This window comes from Sciurus vulgaris, assembly GCF_902686455.1.
Source record: "Sciurus vulgaris genome assembly, chromosome: 9".
Taxonomy (NCBI): Eukaryota; Metazoa; Chordata; class Mammalia; order Rodentia; family Sciuridae; genus Sciurus; species Sciurus vulgaris.
In genome coordinates this window covers 103,419,565-103,437,823 of record NC_136469.1, presented here as the reverse complement: position 1 = coordinate 103,437,823, position 18,259 = coordinate 103,419,565, and the positions used below count along the sequence as shown (strand labels likewise).

Sequence of the window (18,259 nt, the reverse complement as noted above, 5' to 3'; positions counted from 1 at the left end):
AATCAATTTATAATGTGTAACAAGCAATTATTTTAGTCATTGAATCAAAACTTTTATATGAGACTGAATGTTAACTAATTAGCAGTATATAAATAAAAAGAATAGATGAATAGATGATTCATTTAATTTGAGCTACCACCTCCACCTTAAAAACTTCAAAAAAAACTTCAAAACATGTTTATTTTTTGGTGCCAAGGATTGAATCCAGGGGTGCTTAACCACTGAGCCACATTTCCAGTCCTTTTTATTTTTTATTTAGAGCCAGGGTCTCCATAAGTTGTTTAGGGCTTAAGTTGCTGAGGCTGGTCTTGAACTTGTGATCCTCCTGCCTCAGCAACCGCAGCCTCTAGGATTATAGGCATGCACCACAAAGCATATTATCTTAAATAGATGTGATAGCAAATTTTCTGGTTTTGAATATTAGTGGTAGAGATAAGCCATGGTTTTGAAGTTTAATAGGTGTCCTTGGTAGACACAAGTAATAAGAGAAGGAAAAAGAGTGGGGAAGAAGGAGTAGACAGGGGAAAGGAGAGAAAATATAAATCAAAAACAAAGTAGGCCCTGACAAAAACAAGAATTATCTTAGGTGACACTCAATACCTACTTGTCTGTGTATTAGATGGTATGAAAGAAAATGTAGATAGATGCTCTATCTTCATCTATTCCTATTATATAGAAGATCTTTTCTCGAATTATGATTAAAATACTACATGGCTCTAGGAGTAATTAGCAATTTTCAAAGATTATAAAAAAAAATAAACAACATACTCTGATCTTACCTATTAGAAATCTACTAATACTTGGAGAAAAATGCATTCAAATTACAAATATTGAGCATCTTCTATGTGATATGTCCTGATGATCCTACAATGGGAAGCTTTTGGAACTTTTTAAAATAAATAATGTACAAGGTCAATTTACTTTTATATAATCTGAGATAATTTTTAAAGTTCCTGCAAAACCACCGAGGCAAAGCTTTGAATTCAACTTGACACTTATGTAGGAATTGAATCTTGAAATAGGCTTGTTTTATTCATATTCCACATACTTCCATTTCACTATGTCCTCCTTCCCACGATCTAAGCCATAACTCAAAGTGTAAACTAACCTGTTACCCTGCCTTCTCATTTCATCCAATTCAGACTTTCCCTTTCTTGATATAATCTCCCTTAAATCTTTCCTTTGAAACCCTTCATCTGTTGATATGCTGCTACCAGTATACCTCCTTGTATCTTTTCTTTAAAAACAAACTAATTAAAAGTCCTGTTGAAGTGACTCTTAGCACTGAAAGAAGATAAACAGAATAGAGGAAAGGGATCAAGGGAGGGAGGAGGAAAGAGAAAGGGGAAATACTGGAGAATGATGTTGGCCAAATTATATTGTTATATTGTATGTATGTATGAACATGTAACCAAACAATTTCCACCATTAGGAGCAGGCTTGGGGGCACAGGCCTGTAATCTCAGCTGCTCTGGAGGCTGAGGCAGGAGGATCTCAAGTTCAAAGCTAGCCTCAGCAACTTAACAAGGCTCTAAGCAACTCAATGAGACCCAGTCTCTAACAAAATATAAAGAAGGGCTGGTGATGTGGCTCAGTGGTTAAGCGAACCTGGATTTAATCCCTGGCACAAAAATAAATAAATAAATAAATCACAATTATGTACCTCTATAATGCACCAATACAAAAAAAAGGGGGGGGGGCTCTTCCTAGAAATTCTAAACTGTAGCATATTCCTGACTTCATGAATTCTGAAGAAATTAACCCATCTAATTCAGCAGCTTATTCATTATAATACAGTCTGGATATTGTTATCAGTGGGACTGTATCACATGAAATTTTGAATCATAAAATTCTCTTACTGCTACTATTAATCACTTCATTTCTCCCATGCTTACCAAGGTTTTTTGGTATCTGGTTGTACCTTACTGCTTTCCACCCCTTGAAATTTCCCAATGGCTCCATTTCCTTCCCTATCTGCCAGAACTACATAGTCAATCATTGTCATTTGTTGTTTTGTTTTGTTTTGATGAAACCTGCAATTGTTTCGACACACTCCAACAAACATCCATTATCATTTCTACAGTGTCTTTTGACAACCCAGGTTCAATTAAACTGTTTACTTTCTTCACTTCAATTCTCATTGCCTGGAGCTATTAGAAAAAAATTGCATAACTTATAAATATATTATTTTTAACTTCAGTATTATTAAAGCAATCTTTTTTTCTGTCCTAATCAATTACCTTACCCATACTGCACACTTTTTGTTTCTCTTTACACACTCAACTTTATCCCCACAACTCAGTTGTTGCAGATAACACAGTAGTTAACTCCAAGTGAAAAAAAAATCACTGAATATAAAATGCTTTACCTTCCTTCTCATTTTTAGATTTGGCCACATGTCTTCTATATCCTTCTCCCTCTCTCGTTGGGTACTGGGTATTGAACCCTGGGTGCTATACCACTGAACCTCAGCCTTTTTAAAATTTTATCTTGAGACAGGATCTTGCTAAGTTGCCCAAGAAGACCTCAAACTTCTGATCCTCCTGCCTCAGCCTCCCAAGTAGTTATAGGCATGCTGCCAAGGGTCTTCAGTATATTTACCATCTTTCCTGTGGAGGAAAACTTCCCAAAGCTAACCATTTGTTCCTGATTGAATCTCCCACAATCCACTCTATCTCTCCCTCTCTTTATATACAGTCTACAGACCTGCATAAATCTACATGGCCTGAATGTTTTATAGGTATTTTCTTCTCCCTCAATATATGATAACATCCATCTCTTTTTCTTCCTCAGGGTCTTGAAAGATTTCTTTAGATTCACTATCTTTACCCTCAGATCCCATTCATTATGCAAACTATTACAATCCAGGCTTTCAGCTGCATCAGTAATTTACTGATGAAACTGATCTCATCAGAGCAGTTAAAAAACAACTCTTTTCAGCAAGTCTTTTTTCAGAGTATGCCTTCTCCTAGAAAGAGCCTGACTGGGCATCAGAAAGTCTTAGCTGGCAAAAGTATCAATGAAAACCCCCCTTTGCTAGATCTTTCAACTTTGCCAAAGCTTCCCCCCCACACAAAGTCAATCAAACCAATTCTCTCAGGTCAAGTTTTACCAAGATCATTGCATTTTATTAAATTGATAAGAAAAACTATACTGCATGTTTGATAATATAACTGTAAAGTATCATCTTTAAAAGGTTTTAATTTTATATAAATTGCTAAAGGCTTTTTTTCCTGCTCCTCCTCCCCTACCCTCTTCCTCCTCCTCCTTTTTCTTTGTGGCACTGGGGATTGAACACAGGGTTGCTTTCCCACTGATCTACATTCCCACCCTTTTTTAATTTTGAGATGGTGTCACTAAATTGCCAAGGTTAGTCTCAAACTGGCAGAGTAGCTGGGATAACAAGTGGATGCCACCATGCCCAGGATAAATTGCCTAGTTTTTATACAACCTTGGGTTTGTTTGTTTCTTCTCAATTTGGCAGAAAGCAAGATTTAGAATGAAAGTAGGATGCATGTTTCAGTTTAAATTAACAGCATTACTAATTATTCCTTCAAAATGGTAAAAAAAAAAAATTAATTAGAAGATAAATATACAATTGACCTGGGACTATATTCAAAAAGTCAAAGTTTATCCCATAAAGTGATAATTTGATGTGTTGAGTGAAGTGTAACAATCCTACATTGGGTAGAAAAGTGAATTTCCTCAGACTCTAATAACCTAACATTCTATTAATCAAAAAAAACAGGAGTAGCACTTAATTTAAAAAAATATAATTCAAGGTAGGCAGCATCTTAATTCAGTTACCTACAGAGACTAATAATAAGTAAAATAAAATTTTAAAAAATATTTTATTTTGGCAAGAAGGTCTTAAGATGGAAAATACCATGTATTATATCAATAACACTACAAAGTATCACCACCATTCCAGGAATTAATTTGGCATTAAAAATAATTATACTTTTGTCACAGTAAATTCTCTTTTAGGAATTAAAAAAAAAAAACATGAAATATGGATAAAAATTACTCATAAATAAGTCAGTGAAACTTTATTCACAAAAATATTAACTCAGGACACTATAGTAGATAAAGTATCTCAACAGATTTTAAGACAACCACTAAAAATGAAATCTTCAAACTATTAACACGAAAAGTACAAAACTATTTTGGCATGATCTCAAATGTTTAAAAAAAAAAAAAAAAAATTGCCAAGTATGGTGGCACAACCTGTAATCCCAGTGACCAGGAAGGCTGAGATAAGAGGATCCCATGTTTGAAGTTAGCCTCAACAACTTGGTGAGACCCTATCTCAAAATAAAAAATACAAAAGGGCTTCCAATATTCCTTACTATGAAGTGCCCCTAGGTTCTATCCCCAGTACTGCAAAAAAAAAAAAAGGTGGGTGTCAGGAGGAACCTTACAAATTGCTATAATCTTCAGCAAAACAATCTAATAGCATGTAAAAAGTCTATTAAAAAATATTCCTGAGGCAGGGTGCAGTGGCGCATGCCTGTAATCCCAGTGACTCGGGAGGCTGAGGCAGGAGGATCACAAGTTCGAAGTCAGCCTCAGCAACTCAGTGAGACCCTGTCTCTAAATAAAATACAAAAAAAAAAAAAAAAAAAAAGTGCTGGGGATGTTTTACTCTGGGGTCAGTCCCCAGTACAAAGAAAAAGAAAAAAAAAAATTCTGGCTAGGGATGTAGCACTCACCTAGCAAGTATGAGGCCCTGGGTTCAACCCAGTACTGTAAAATAATATAACATAAAATAATACATATGCACGTATAACATATCCCTACCTTTTGACCCAGTAATAATAATTAGTTATTATTGGCAGTGTTAGAAATCAAATAGGTCCTTGCAAATGTTAGGCAAACAGTCTACCATTGAGCTACATTCCCTAGCCCACTTGACCCAGTAATTATACTTGTAGACCTGTATCCCAAGAAAACAGATAGTGGCAGATATGTCAAGTATTCTGCAGTGCTGATTTGGGGAGAGGTTATTAAAGACAATTTGTTCCATTTGTTGTTTCATGATTTTTAAAACAGGATCTGTTTTTAAGTAATAGTAAACTTGCTAAATAAATAATTAATGCCTTTTATAATAAGTAATACAATCACAATTTTTCTTCTGTATGAATCTTTTATTTTGTGTAAGTAGGCATTTAATCATAAGTAAAATAAGGAGGTTTAGGGATACTAATCAAGTTTCTGGAATGCAATCTAATCTTTTCCATAATTCAGGTTCACATAATCGCTAGTCCTTTTTAGTTTTTAACTCTTCTATGTTCCTTGTGCCTTCTCATATTATGTCTTTTAGAATTCATTACTGCACTGTAATTTTGAATTAAGTTTATATTTTGAAGTTGTGAATTTTGTCTTAAATACAGAACTATAAGAATCTAACTGCTTCAACTTGTTTTACCCATAGCCAAAAATATTTGTTCAGTATTTACTTTCCTTTGGAGTTGTAGCCCTATTTTTAACAATGAATATTTCAAAACTATAGAAATGTCTTTCAACTATATTAGATTGCTTATAACAGACTGATCAGAAAAAAATAGTACAGCTCAAAACCATGTTTACAAGACAGAAGCCCATTACTGTGAATGCCTAACTAGGGTCTCTCTACATTCTGGCTAGTTAGACCAAAAATGGGCATTTGCTTTAGGAACAGCTAATCCCTGGATTGGCTAATAGCACATGGGATGGCAGGGGCCAGGTCAACAGGGCCCACAGACAACCTTAACTAACTCAATCAGATCTCTCTCTCTCTCAAGGTATCTGAATACAAGACAAATAGTTGCAAACATGGGTTAGAGTTGCATTATAGAGAATGAGCTTAAAATTAAAGTAAAAACACAGTAAAGCCATAAATAACTGAAGTCAAGAATAAATAGAAACCAACAGTAAGCAGAAACTATGAGATACAGGGAAAAGTGGTCTGCCGGTTCACAATGCAACAGCAGAAGCTGGAACTGAAAGTTGGTGAATCACTGTGACAACAGCACTAGACTAGGGAGCAGAGGACACATGGTGCTGACAAAATGACAGAATAACTACATCACCAGAGCAGCACTACATCCAAAACAATACTTTTTCAGTCTCCTGGGGCCTGGCTGTAAAATGGCAACATTTCTATAGTCCCCAGGCATTCTTACAATAAATTTCCACTGCTTAAGGAAAGTGGTTCTATTCTTTGAAACCTAACAGACCTAATAACTCATACTTTTTAAGAACCCATAATAATAATGATAGTGGCAAATGTTCCAAATAAGTTGTTAAATGAAAGATGCAGAAAACAAAATGTTAGTATCTGAATTTTTTAATAAAAATATTTATATACAAAAACAAAAATTGAATCCATGAAATTATTAACAGTAGTTATTCTAGGTAATCGCATTAAAGATATTTCATTTTATATTTCAATGGTTGTCACAATTTCCCTCATAACATATATTAGAATTTAAATACAAAAACAGGTTTCTAGAAAAAATAAAATTAAAACAAACAGGAATCAATATACCAAAATATGATATGACCTTTGCCTCTTTGTGATTATAGATATTTTATTTTCTGCTTCACTGAGAAATACAACTTCTCAATTTCTAAATAATCTTTGTTTTCTGTTTTGTTTTTTGTGCTGGGGATTGAATTCAGAAATTCACACATGCTAGACAAGCAATCTGCTACTTAGCTACATTCCCAATTCCTTTTTAATTTTATTTTGAAACAAGGTCTCACAAAGTATGGCCTGAAACTTTTAATCTTTTTTTTAATCAGGATTAAAACCTGATGAAAAAATAGATGACTAAAGAGTTTGGGTTTTAAGTCAGAATAAGGAAATGTATGTGCAATTGACATATCTAGAATTCAAGATAATTCTAGTTTTAAAGTATACTTTAGGGTATTTTGAGGGTATTTTAAAGACTATTTCAATCTACGTTAAGTATATTATGAGGAACTTAGAAATTAAAGGGAAAAAATTAATTTTCAGTTCCACATACAGCTGAATTTTAGAATCTAAAAGCTAGAAGAGACCATACATACAGTCCAAACATTTTATTTTACAGATGAAAACTGATGCAGAAGAGGCGATAACTTAGAGTTTCATGACCAATTAATATATGAGATCTAGGCTATGGTCCTACTCCTGAAACCAATAGCTTTCTCTGTATGAAGAGAAAATGTTAACCCATTTGAAACAGAACATTTTAAATTCAGAAACTGAGAATGGGAGGGCTTCTTTTTCTATCAAGAGAAGTTATAAAATTAAAATTAATGAATAATAAACACTAAAGTTCTAACAGGATCTAAGAAAAAAATCTGTTTTTGAGTTTTTCACATTTGTACCTAAATTCCCAAGATACATGTGACTTTGTTACATGTTTGTGTTAAAATGAGAATACTTAACTTTGTTGCTTTGGTTCAATAAATACAAGAGATAACTAGGCAAACAGACTGTAGCCATAATACCTAGATTGAAATCTTGACAATGCCACATACTATGTGTCACTCTGAACAAGTTCTTACCTTTTCCTGAGCCTCAATTTTCCTACTTATCCAGTAGTGATAATACTACTAAACTCATGAAATGAGTTCATACATAAAACACCACATACATATATGTGGCATATATAAATCTTAGCTGCTTTTATATTATAAAACAATGTTTTTTATTATGGTGATCATCCTTTTAGTAAAATGGGTAATACTATCATTTAATAACCACTATGGATAATCTGATAGATTAGATAATGCCCAGATCTCAAAGACTTTACAAATATCATCAAATAGCTTACCAAATAAAACTGCCAATGATTGAATTGGCTAATGTTAACTGTAAAGATTTTCCAAATTTTTAGCAACTAAGGGAGGTTTGAAGAAAATGGGACACACAGGGGAGATGTAGATTCATGAAAACCATGTAATAGTGAAGAATTGACAGCTAACATGGGCAAGTGTTTGGCTAGGAATCCAAACAGGCAAGACAGAAACCAAAACACAAAAAAGGCACTGTGGTGAAGATGGAAGAACAACAAAGAAAGAACAACTGAATTCAAAAATCTAGGTTTAGATATAGACTAGATATTACTTTATGACAGCATATCTTCCATCTGGTTTTATTTGCCTCAGATAAGGCAACAGACTTCTCTCAGTCATAGATGGTCCAAAGGTCAAATTCTATCCCAAGGTGGGCATAGTGCACATGCCTGAAATGACAGCAACTCAGAAAGCTGAGGCAAGGCGATCTCAAGTTCAAGGACAGCCTTGGCAACTTAAGGAGACCTTGCCTCAAAATTAAAAAATTAAAAAGTCTGGGGATGTAATTAAGTGATAAAGCGACCCTGTGTTCAATCCTCAATAGTAAAAAAATAAAAAACACATACTTTCCCAAAGTTGTTTTTTTATTTGCTTTGTGTGTGTGTGTGTGTGTGTGTTTCAGAACTAAGAATCAAACCCAGGGCTTGTGCTACATACGCAGCCTTGTCCCCAAATTTAAATACACACACATACACACACACACACATATGTGTGTGTGTATATATATCAATGCTTCTAGGTTCATTTCCTAGATGAGACAGCTGTTATAAAACAATAAAATCTTAAATTTTTCATTCTTATCCAAAATGGTCATTCAAAGTTTTTCCCTTTACAAGAGAAGCTTATCAGAAGTTTATATTCTAACAAGTCTGGCTCATCTCAACTTATGACAGTGGGAGCTCTATGAAAAAAAGAAAAGGACAGTACAGAATATGGATGAGGTGGAATTCTAAATAGGAAGGTGGGAAAGATTCACTTAAGAAGATAATTTAAAAAATTTTTTTTCAAGAGGATGAAGGACCTACCCTCTGGATATCCTGGGAAAGTATTCCACAAAAGTGAACAATCAGTATAAAGACTGAATCAGGAATATGCCTGGAGTAATCCACGGAACAGAAAGGAAGCCAGTATGACTCACAAAGGTAAGCAAGTGAAGAGGAGTCAAGAGAAGTAACCAGGGGCCACGGTGGGTCTTGGAGGGCATTAAAAGGACTCCAAAGGAGATAAGAAGATTTTGGAATGCTAATACAGAAAAGGGACATGATCTGATTTATATTTTAATAGAATCACTATGGCATACATACCAAGGAATCTATAAGGAGGAGAGGCAAAGGTGGCAACAGGGTAAAGCATTAAGTATAAAGCAGAAGAAAGAAACAATGGCAACTCACAAATGGCAAAAAGGGGTCAGATCTTGAAGACAAAGCCAACAATTTCTTGAAAGCATGAAATAGAAAAAAAGACATCAAGGTTATGCTTAAAAAAATTGTTCTAAATAAACAGGATGCTATATTTGCCATCAACTAAAAATTAAAAGGCTGCAGCTAAAGCTGATATGAGGGGAAGATTATGTCAGTTTTGTATATTATGGATTCTGACATACTCAACCTGTAACAAATCTAGATTCACAGAACTTTTATCTTCCATAGATATGACAAGACCTATGAACATATGAGCTAGAAACTTTGAACTCAAACTGAACACAAGTTATACAGATGGTAAATGAAAACGGCACTATTTCCTATTGCTGAACTCTTAAGTTCAATGGGAATTAGATTTCTAGCTATTTGGGGAGATTGTTATGGTATAGATCTGGAATGTCCTCCCAAAGTCTCATGCTGAAAGCATGATCCCTACTGCAATAAGGTTCAAAGGCAATTAGGCAATTATTGGATCATGAGGGCTCTGACCTCATCAGTGGATTAATCCATTTGATTATTCCATTGATAGCTGAATGGACTACTCTGGGGTGGGACCTAGTTGGAGGAGGTAAGTCATTGGGGGTGTAACCTGAAAAGATTTGTTTTCTCCCCAGCCTCCCCACCACTCCGCCAGCTTCTTGCCTGTCAAAAGCTGATCAGCATTCCTCCACCAAGCCCTTTCGTAATGACATTCCCATCAGGCCCCAAAAAACAGAGCAGGCTGACCATGGACTCAAATCTCTGAAACCATGAGCTGAACTTCTCTAAGTTGTTCTTGTCAGGTATTTTGATCAAAACAACAAAAAGCTACCTAAAAGATGAAATCATAACTATGAAAGAAATACAGATTTTGATGCCTACAAATCATGCTTTAAATTTATCTTGCTGTCTCAATATATGTCTGTATATCAATGTGGTTCAAGAACTAAGGAATGGAACTGAAAGTGTTCTCTTTACACCCAGAAGATACAAGTGCCTAGAACTGGAGATCTATATCTATAAATATATAGATACAGAGATATGTCTTAGAATAAGTCTAAAAATTTTAGTTCTGTGACCACATTCTGAACAATGTTTGAGTTCATTCAGTTCTCTGAAAATACAGTATCATTCATGAAAATATATGTTCTATAACATTCTAGCATTAGCATTTTACTATTTTCTATTCCTTTTTCTTGTGGATTAAACTCAGAAGTGCTCAGGATGCTAAGAGAGGATCATAAGGTTTGAGGCCTGCCTTGTCAACTTAGCAAAACCCTGTCTCAAAACAAACAAATTTAAAAAAGGAGCTGAGGATGTAGCTCAGGGGTGGAGCACCCCTGAGATCCATCCCCAGTGTCACCACAAAGAAATAAATAATGAAAAAAGGCTGGAGGTGTAGCTCGGTGGTAGAGTGCTTACTTAGCATGCTTGAGGTTATGAGTTCCATCCCCAGCATGATATACACATCAAAAAAAAATCTCAAAACAAGAAATTTTATCTTTAAAATTGGACCATGCCTAGCCAAGCACTATGACACACAGCATAGTGCTGAAATTCCAGCACTTGGGAGGCTAAGGCAGGAGGATGGTTTGAATCCAAGAATTCAAGATAAGCCTGGGCAATACAGTAAGATTCTATCTCAAAAAAATAATTAATTAAAATGCTTGTAAATAAAATGGAATAAGTCTCATCTATTATGTTGGGTGGGGGAAAGAGGTAGGAATTATGACATTTTAATAAATCATTTAATTGCAGCAATTTTGTAATTTGGGCAAAACATGTTCAGTTCTTACTGCTAACCACAGAATCTAGTAGCAGTCTTGGGATAATGATGAATTTCAAGATAGACAATATTTTATTACCTCTATCATTTGAAAGGTCAAAAAACAAAGTGTTCTTACAATGTCTATATAAAGGTCATACTGCACCCCAAAATAGCTTCCAAACTTTTTCATTTCAAGTCACATTATTCTAAGTCTTCAATTTTCCACATCTCACTGAGATGAAAAGAAGAAAAGGGTGGTATTCCACAGTCATTAATAAAAGCTGGTGCTGAATGATGAGAATTATTTTTGGAGCTGGGAAGAAAATTCTACCTCAGAAGAACATGAAGACATGATAATTTAGTAAAATTAGAAGAATATAACATTAGAAACATACCTCTACAAAATAACTCTAAGACACAGCTTAAGTTTGAAGTCAAAGATTATATATACACAAGGAAAGCCCAAGTTTGAATTTGACATGGAGATCTGTAAAGGAAGATGGGAACGAAAATGGCAGTCATAATGACAACTTGTCTAGAAAATACTGGCCTCAGTTTACTTTCTAAATTCTAACTTTTAGATTAGCACATCCCTTAGAGTTTATCATACTTATGAAAAAATCAAAGTCTTCAATAAATGATCAATATATTTACACAAATTTCTGATATAAAAAATTGCATAATTTAAAAATATTAGCTAATATGGCCAACAATACCTAATAAGTTAGTCACTTTTTTCCTCATTTTCATTACAAAATATGAGAAGCCATGGAAAGAAAACCGACTTAACTGAATTGTCAGTTCAAGACTTTTAAGTTACATGTACACAATTATTATTAAATAATAGAATTCTGAGTTTCCTTCCATTACCATTTTTCCTCAAAATATGCTTCTATACTAGATTTTTCCCTTTTATTACACATAAACCTAATAATGAAGAAAAATGTTACACTTACCCAGAAGAATGTCAAGAAAAAATACTGATGATGATAAAAGTAGATGTCTAATTTGGGGTCAATATGAAAATATTATATTAAAATCCACTTTAAAGGAGACTTTGTTTAGACAAATTAGACATTTCATGTCCTATGCCCCTAAACTGTGATTTTGCTTCAAAACTAAGCTGGATCTGCCTATGTGGTAGAAAATGGAAGATAACTTTTTCACATCACCACAATGACATGCTAATCATGACACAGGAAAATACAAATGATTTCTAAAATAAAACAAGGGTAATACTGGAATATATTAAAGCAGAAAAAAATGTAGAAATATTCAACCTACTCAGAATTTCAATCTGTAAAAAATATAGAGATAGATCTATATGCTTCCAGAATGACTTAGATTAGATGACTCAGTTTATACTACCATTCACTTTAAAATTGGTAAGGGAAGACTGTTCTGATTAGTACTTAGTTAAAAAAAAAAAGTGGAGGTGCTTATAATCTTACTATAACTTTTAATTACCCTTCCCATTTATATTTAAAGGCAAGGAAAACTGAACATGCTCAAAAGTTATAGTAACACATAAGCATCAATTTCAAAAACATTTACAGGTGCTAACTGGGCTACCTAATGAGAACTGTGCTTGACAGTCAAGTAAAACAAAGTTTTATGCTGGCTACAGCAGTGCATGCTTGCAATCATTGCAACTTAGGAGGCTGAAGCAAAAGGATTATAAGTTTGAGGCTCGCCTTAGCAACTTAGCAAGGCCCTGTTCCAAAATAAAAATAAAAAGAGCTGGGGAAGTAGGTACTAAGTGCCCCTGAATTCAATTCCCAGTAACAACAACAACAACAACAATTATATTTAGATCTTTCTTGTTATTACAAAACAGGCTTAAGTTTTCAGTACAAAGATTCTTATTCTAACTGAAATACTTCACAGTAAATTAAGGTCATACAAGTTCTTTAAAAATGTAAATATTAGATTAAAGTGAATCTGTTAGGTTTAAAAATGGCAATTCTGATTTCTTAATACAGTATTTTATGCTTTTCTCAAAGTGGAAAACTGTATCTGAGAAGGATAATTAAAAACACTATAAACACGAGTATTTACTGAGCACAGCACTACACATTGTGATGAATTCTATGCACGTATCATCTTATTTAATTCTTAATAATCTTAAAAAGGTAGGGACTGTAACTATCCCCATCTGAAATGAAGAGACATAGATAATAATTTACTCAAAAAGTGGCATAGGTAGCTTTGAATACAGAGCCTAGAACCAAGGTAATTGGGAGAAGACGGAAGTGGTCAAGGAAGATTACACAAATATTAACTCCTAATGTAGAATAGCATACAGTTTACTGATGGCAGTTCCTCCTTATATCCTGGAATAGCAGTTTTCAATCCTGTCTAGACTCACCTGCAGGATTTTTTCTCCAACTATTCATATATGGGACCCTCACTCAGATAACCTGGCCTTCAAGTGACCCAGAGAGGGCCACAGTCAGGGTTCTTTTCTTTTCTTTTCTTTTTTTTTTAAAGAAGTTCTCCAGTTGACTCTAAGGGGGCAAATAAGATTGAAAACCACTAATATTTCTTTCCCATCTTATTAACCTCTCCAGTCAACTACAATCAAATTTATGGCTCACCTATTTGGTTTGGAGTACTCTATTATATCTTCCATTTATCCCAACCAAGTGCTTAGCTTTTCTTCCCCTTAAACAGAGGAAGCAATACTACTACAGTTGAACCTTTATTTCTTGCATTGCTGGGGACCCATCCTAGAACTTGGCTCATGCTAGGCAAGTAATCTACCACTGAGTTACATCCCAAGCCCTAGTTGAACCTTCTAAAACAAAAATTTAGCAGCTTTCCTTTGACATCAAGAATGTGAAGGAAAGGCCAGAGGGCATGAAAAAGTTTGGATGCTTTCTTAGGTTTAAAATGAGGCAAAAAAAAGTCTTAAGAGTCAAACTAAAAATGAAATGACAGCTTATGACACTAAAAAAGTTCTGTGAAATATGATGTTAAAAAATTTAATAACTAGCTGGGCATGGTGGTACACACCTGTAATCCCAACCAATGCAGGAATGCAAATTTGAGCCTGGGCAACCTGGGGATACTGTCTCAGAATAAAAAACAAAAAGGGGTGGTGATGTAGCTCAATTATGGAGTGTCCCTGGGTTCAATCCCTAGTACCACAAAATAAATAAATAATATTCAACTTTATTTCTTAATTAAGTTGGAAAATGACAGTTAAAACACTTGGTAACTGTTATTGTGGTGATAAATTCCATGGTCTTGTCATGATGCTGTGAGTGATTATGCAGTATTTTTACCCTCTTAAGTCACCTGAATATAAACTAACAGGTGGTAAAGAATCAAAGCATTACATAAGCATACCCAAACACCAATACGGCAGGTCAAAAAGTGTATTGGGAAGTACAAGGATTCTGCTGACAATCTTATATGAGAAGTTTTACTGTTTCACTAAGTTATCCACACCGCATCCCACTCACCCTATACCAAAATATAATGAAAACACTTCCAGACATTCTCAGACTTGCTGGCTCTATTAGTGAAAAGGTGAAATGCAGAGGCATAGGACAAGTATGGAAGTTTGGCCTGTGATTTGAACAAGTGATCTAAAATGAAAAAGAGTATCAATACTCAAGTTGGACAAACTCTGGACTTCTCAGAGAAACATTACAAAACTTCCTGTTTCCGGACAGCTCATTATTTGGTCCAAGTCTTCACATTCCTTTATTAGTCATGACCTTTTCAGAAAGCTTTCATTCCTTATTGTTTGAATAATTTGGTACTTTTTATGTTGCCAGCAAGACTTACAGGAACCCTTATCAAACGAAGAAGCCAATCAAGAGTTCATGCCACAAGGTAGGACTTACATTGCTGAGAGCTCTCAGTAACATGAGCAGATTGGAACTTTTTTTTTTTTTTAATTCATTGTAAACAGAAATTTCGCCATACCTTAAATTTATGCTCATCTATATATTTTTATCTCATATAATTACAGGAACTTGCACTAGCTCCGCAGACATTAACTATTAAGAAACTGGGAAGACTTGTGGGTATGTGTGAAACAGATAGATACACGACAATAAACCTCATTACCGAATGTCACTGGGGTCTTGCACAGGCCCAGATCTGGCCTCTGAGCCACATGTCACTAGGTTCAAAGGCACAGAGAACCACAGGGTAACCGGGCGAGAAAAAAGAGGCGGAGGCACCTCATAAATACGTGCACTTGCAACCCCGCTGCTGAAGGGGTGGCCCGAAGGGCAGACCCTAAAGAAAAACCTTTCCTATTGGGATCCAGCCCGTCGCCCAGGCCTGCAGGGCCTGCTGAGGGGTGTGGGGAGGCGGTGGGGAGGAAGGGCAGGGTCTGTCCCCTCTCTGGAGACCTAAACAAACGAAAATCAAGCAAGTTCTCACTTCCTGGTCGCCTGCTCTTCCCGAAGGTCCCCGACACCGGACGGGCACCGGGGGAAGGGGGCTCCCGGGGAGTCGGTGGGGCCCACCCAGCCCTGCACCTCCCGTCCTCGCCCTCACCCTCCTCCGGGCCTTACACGGTGACGTGACCGGAGCCGCGGACCACCACCGGGTCCGGCGAGTACTTGAGCAGCTGCTCCTCCAGGGCCCGCTCCTCGTCCTCCTCCTCCTCGTAGATCTCGTCGAAATCCGCCATCCTGTGCCTCCGAGCCCCCCTGCCCAAGGGGCCTGCCTCCAGGGGCTGGCGCCGGGGTTCCGGCTGGCTAGGCGGCGAGGCTGATTGAGTCGCTGCCGCGGGCTCAGGCCGCGGAGTTCGCTCTCGTCTGTCTCGACTCGGGCTAGTGAAGGGATGGAGTCCGGACCGTCGCCACCGCCTCCGCCATTACCATCGGCAATAACAACAACACAATGTCAACATCCGCCCAGGGGCCGACACCTCCACCAGCACCGCCACCGCCGCAGCAGCAACTCAGGCAACCACAGCAACAGCCGGAGCCACCCGCAGCGGGACCAGCCGGCTACGGCATCGCGAGACTTCCCGGGAGTGGGGGCGGGTGCGTGCGTGGGCGCGCCGGCTGGCGGGCGGGCGGGCGCGTGCACGTGAGGCCTCGCGCGCTCCCAGGACACCGTCCTCCTTTGCTTGCACTCACCGGCACGCCGTGGCGCGCGCTCCCGCCGGCGCGGCCCCGCCCTCCAGCCCTTGGGTCGCGGACCCGGAAGGCGGTGGTTGTAGGGATTGGAGGCTACGACCTCGACTTGAGAACCGAGTTCGGAGTGTCCAGTGGACGTACAGTTCCCCAATGTAATCTCTAACCCAGACGAACAACCGAAAATAAAAGCCCTGGTTGGAATAAAGAATTTATCATGCTTGTGATTGCCAGTTATCTAATAATCTTGCTTTTTGTCAGTTTTTTTTGGTCTGTGATGAGAACCAGCAGTCTGTACTTTCCCAACATGAGGAGACCAACAAGACACATTTTTGTCCACTGAACTGCAGGACTTTCCAAAACATCTCCAAATTCAAATATCTTGTCCCTTTTTAATCCTTTGAATATCGTCCCATATGTGAGGCCAGTGGTACTGACATTTATTTCTTTCAAGAAATCTGACCAGTTTGCTATGAAAAAAAATTGACAAATTCTCCAGATTCCAGGTTAGAAGATGTAGCTTCCTGGCCCAACTCCCTCACCAAACATAATGTTTTCCTCTGTTAAAACCTTAGTAAATTTTGTTTTATTTCTGATCAAGAACTTGGAGAGAAAGAGAGAGAAATGCAAAGAAGGGACAGAGGGAGGGAGAAAGGAAGAAAAGACAGTTGGCTTCATGGATTCTGCCTACCTGCCTTGTAAAGGCCCAAGAGTCACCTTGGATTCTTGGTTTCATCATCAAGAACATGCCCAGACAAACAAATAATCTGGGGGGAGGTGGGCAGGGGGAGCCCAGAAGTGGGCTTCTGAGAAGAGAGTCCTGAATGATTAGGGTCTACTCTTAGGGAAAGGAAAGGACAGCCCTGCTTGACCCAGTGTGTACGACTGTTATCCAAGTACAGTGTTCACATCCTTAAAGTTTACATGGTCATTGTCCAAGTAGAAAAATACAAAGGAGGTCAATTAGGACAGGGAGAAATGCCAAACAGCCTCCTATTGGAAATGGTTGGAGAAAATAAGCATAGTCAACCAAGTAAAGGTGGAAGAAAAAAATAGTGATCGTGTCAGACTTGTACACCATCCCAGAAGTTTTATTCACTCAATGAATACTGAGTTCCACCTATGTGTCAGGAACTGTGTGTATGTGTATGTTTGTGTGTGTGTGAGAGAGAGAGAGGGAGAGAGAGAGAGAGGAGAGAGCGAGACGGGCTCACAGGGCATGGTGGCACATACCTGTCATCCCAGCTACTCCACTGGGGCAACTTAACTAGACTCTTGTCTCAATAAAAATAAAAAAGGGCTGAGGATATAGCTCACTGATAGAGCATTTGCCTAGCATATTCAAGGCTCTGGGTTCAATCTGCAGTACCGAAAATGTACCATCATCTCACACACACGCGTGCGCACACACACACACACACACAAAACCCTCACAAGTAACAAACAGGTGTGTATGAACATGTGAATATCAATCATCTGCTTCCAGTACCTTATTTACCATTAAGGCAAACAGTTATAATTTTCCATCAGGTGCTCAGAGGTTATGTAGATGTTCTAGTACAGCACAAAGGAGGCAGCTTGGTCTGGTAGTTAACAGTGGGCTCTAGAACCTGCCTGTCTGCCTTTGTATTTTGGCTTTGTCACTTATTATGGGACCCTGGATCAGTCACTTACCTCTCTGTTCCTCACATGTGAAAGAAAGAATAACAATAGTACCTACCCCACTGGGATGCTCAGCTTAAACGTCTTCATATATGTGAAATGTTTAGAAGAGGACCAGACACTCGGTAAACAAGAATGACAACAGGCATTCTAAAGGATCTATCCAGTTCATTAACTATGAGAATTCCATTTTTTTTTTTTCAGTACTAGGGATTGACCCCCAGGGTGTTTTACCACTGAATTATGCCCATGATCCTTTTTAATTTGAGACAGGGTCTCACTAAGTTGCTGAGGCTGGCCCAAACTTGCCATCCTCTTTCCTTAGGCTCCCAAGTTGCTGGGATTAAGGTGTGTGCCGCCAGGTCCAGAATCACTACAATTTTTTGCATTATGTAATGTTTTGCTGTTTATGAGGGACATATGTAATATATCATTAAATATTTCCCCCAAAAGCCCTGTAAGGTAAGCAGGAAGATGTAGTTTATTCTTCAGTTTCA

At 37.4% G+C, this 18,259-nt stretch overlaps 1 protein-coding gene and 1 long non-coding RNA gene across 3 annotated transcripts in view; both read right to left on the bottom strand.

Annotated features, from left to right (window-relative positions):
• CHIC2 (cysteine rich hydrophobic domain 2) overlaps positions 1–16,038 on the bottom strand; it is a 39,909-nt gene extending 23,871 nt beyond the window's left edge. The window contains exon 1 of one of the 2 annotated variants that reach the window (XM_079153502.1): positions 15,531–16,038. In XM_079153502.1, coding sequence (XP_079009628.1) covers positions 15,531–15,649 — 119 coding nt within the window. In that variant the 5' untranslated portion in view covers positions 15,650–16,038. The remainder of the gene's footprint in view (positions 1–15,530) is intronic. The other variant, XM_079153501.1, reaches the window with a different exon arrangement.
• LOC306669485 lies at positions 3,458–15,524 on the bottom strand. Its single transcript, XR_013766133.1, has 2 exons — positions 11,952–15,524; positions 3,458–11,482 (listed from the first exon to the last, which is right to left on the bottom strand). It is a non-coding gene; the product is annotated as an uncharacterized lncRNA (long non-coding RNA).
• Positions 16,039–18,259: the final 2,221 nt, after the last annotated feature.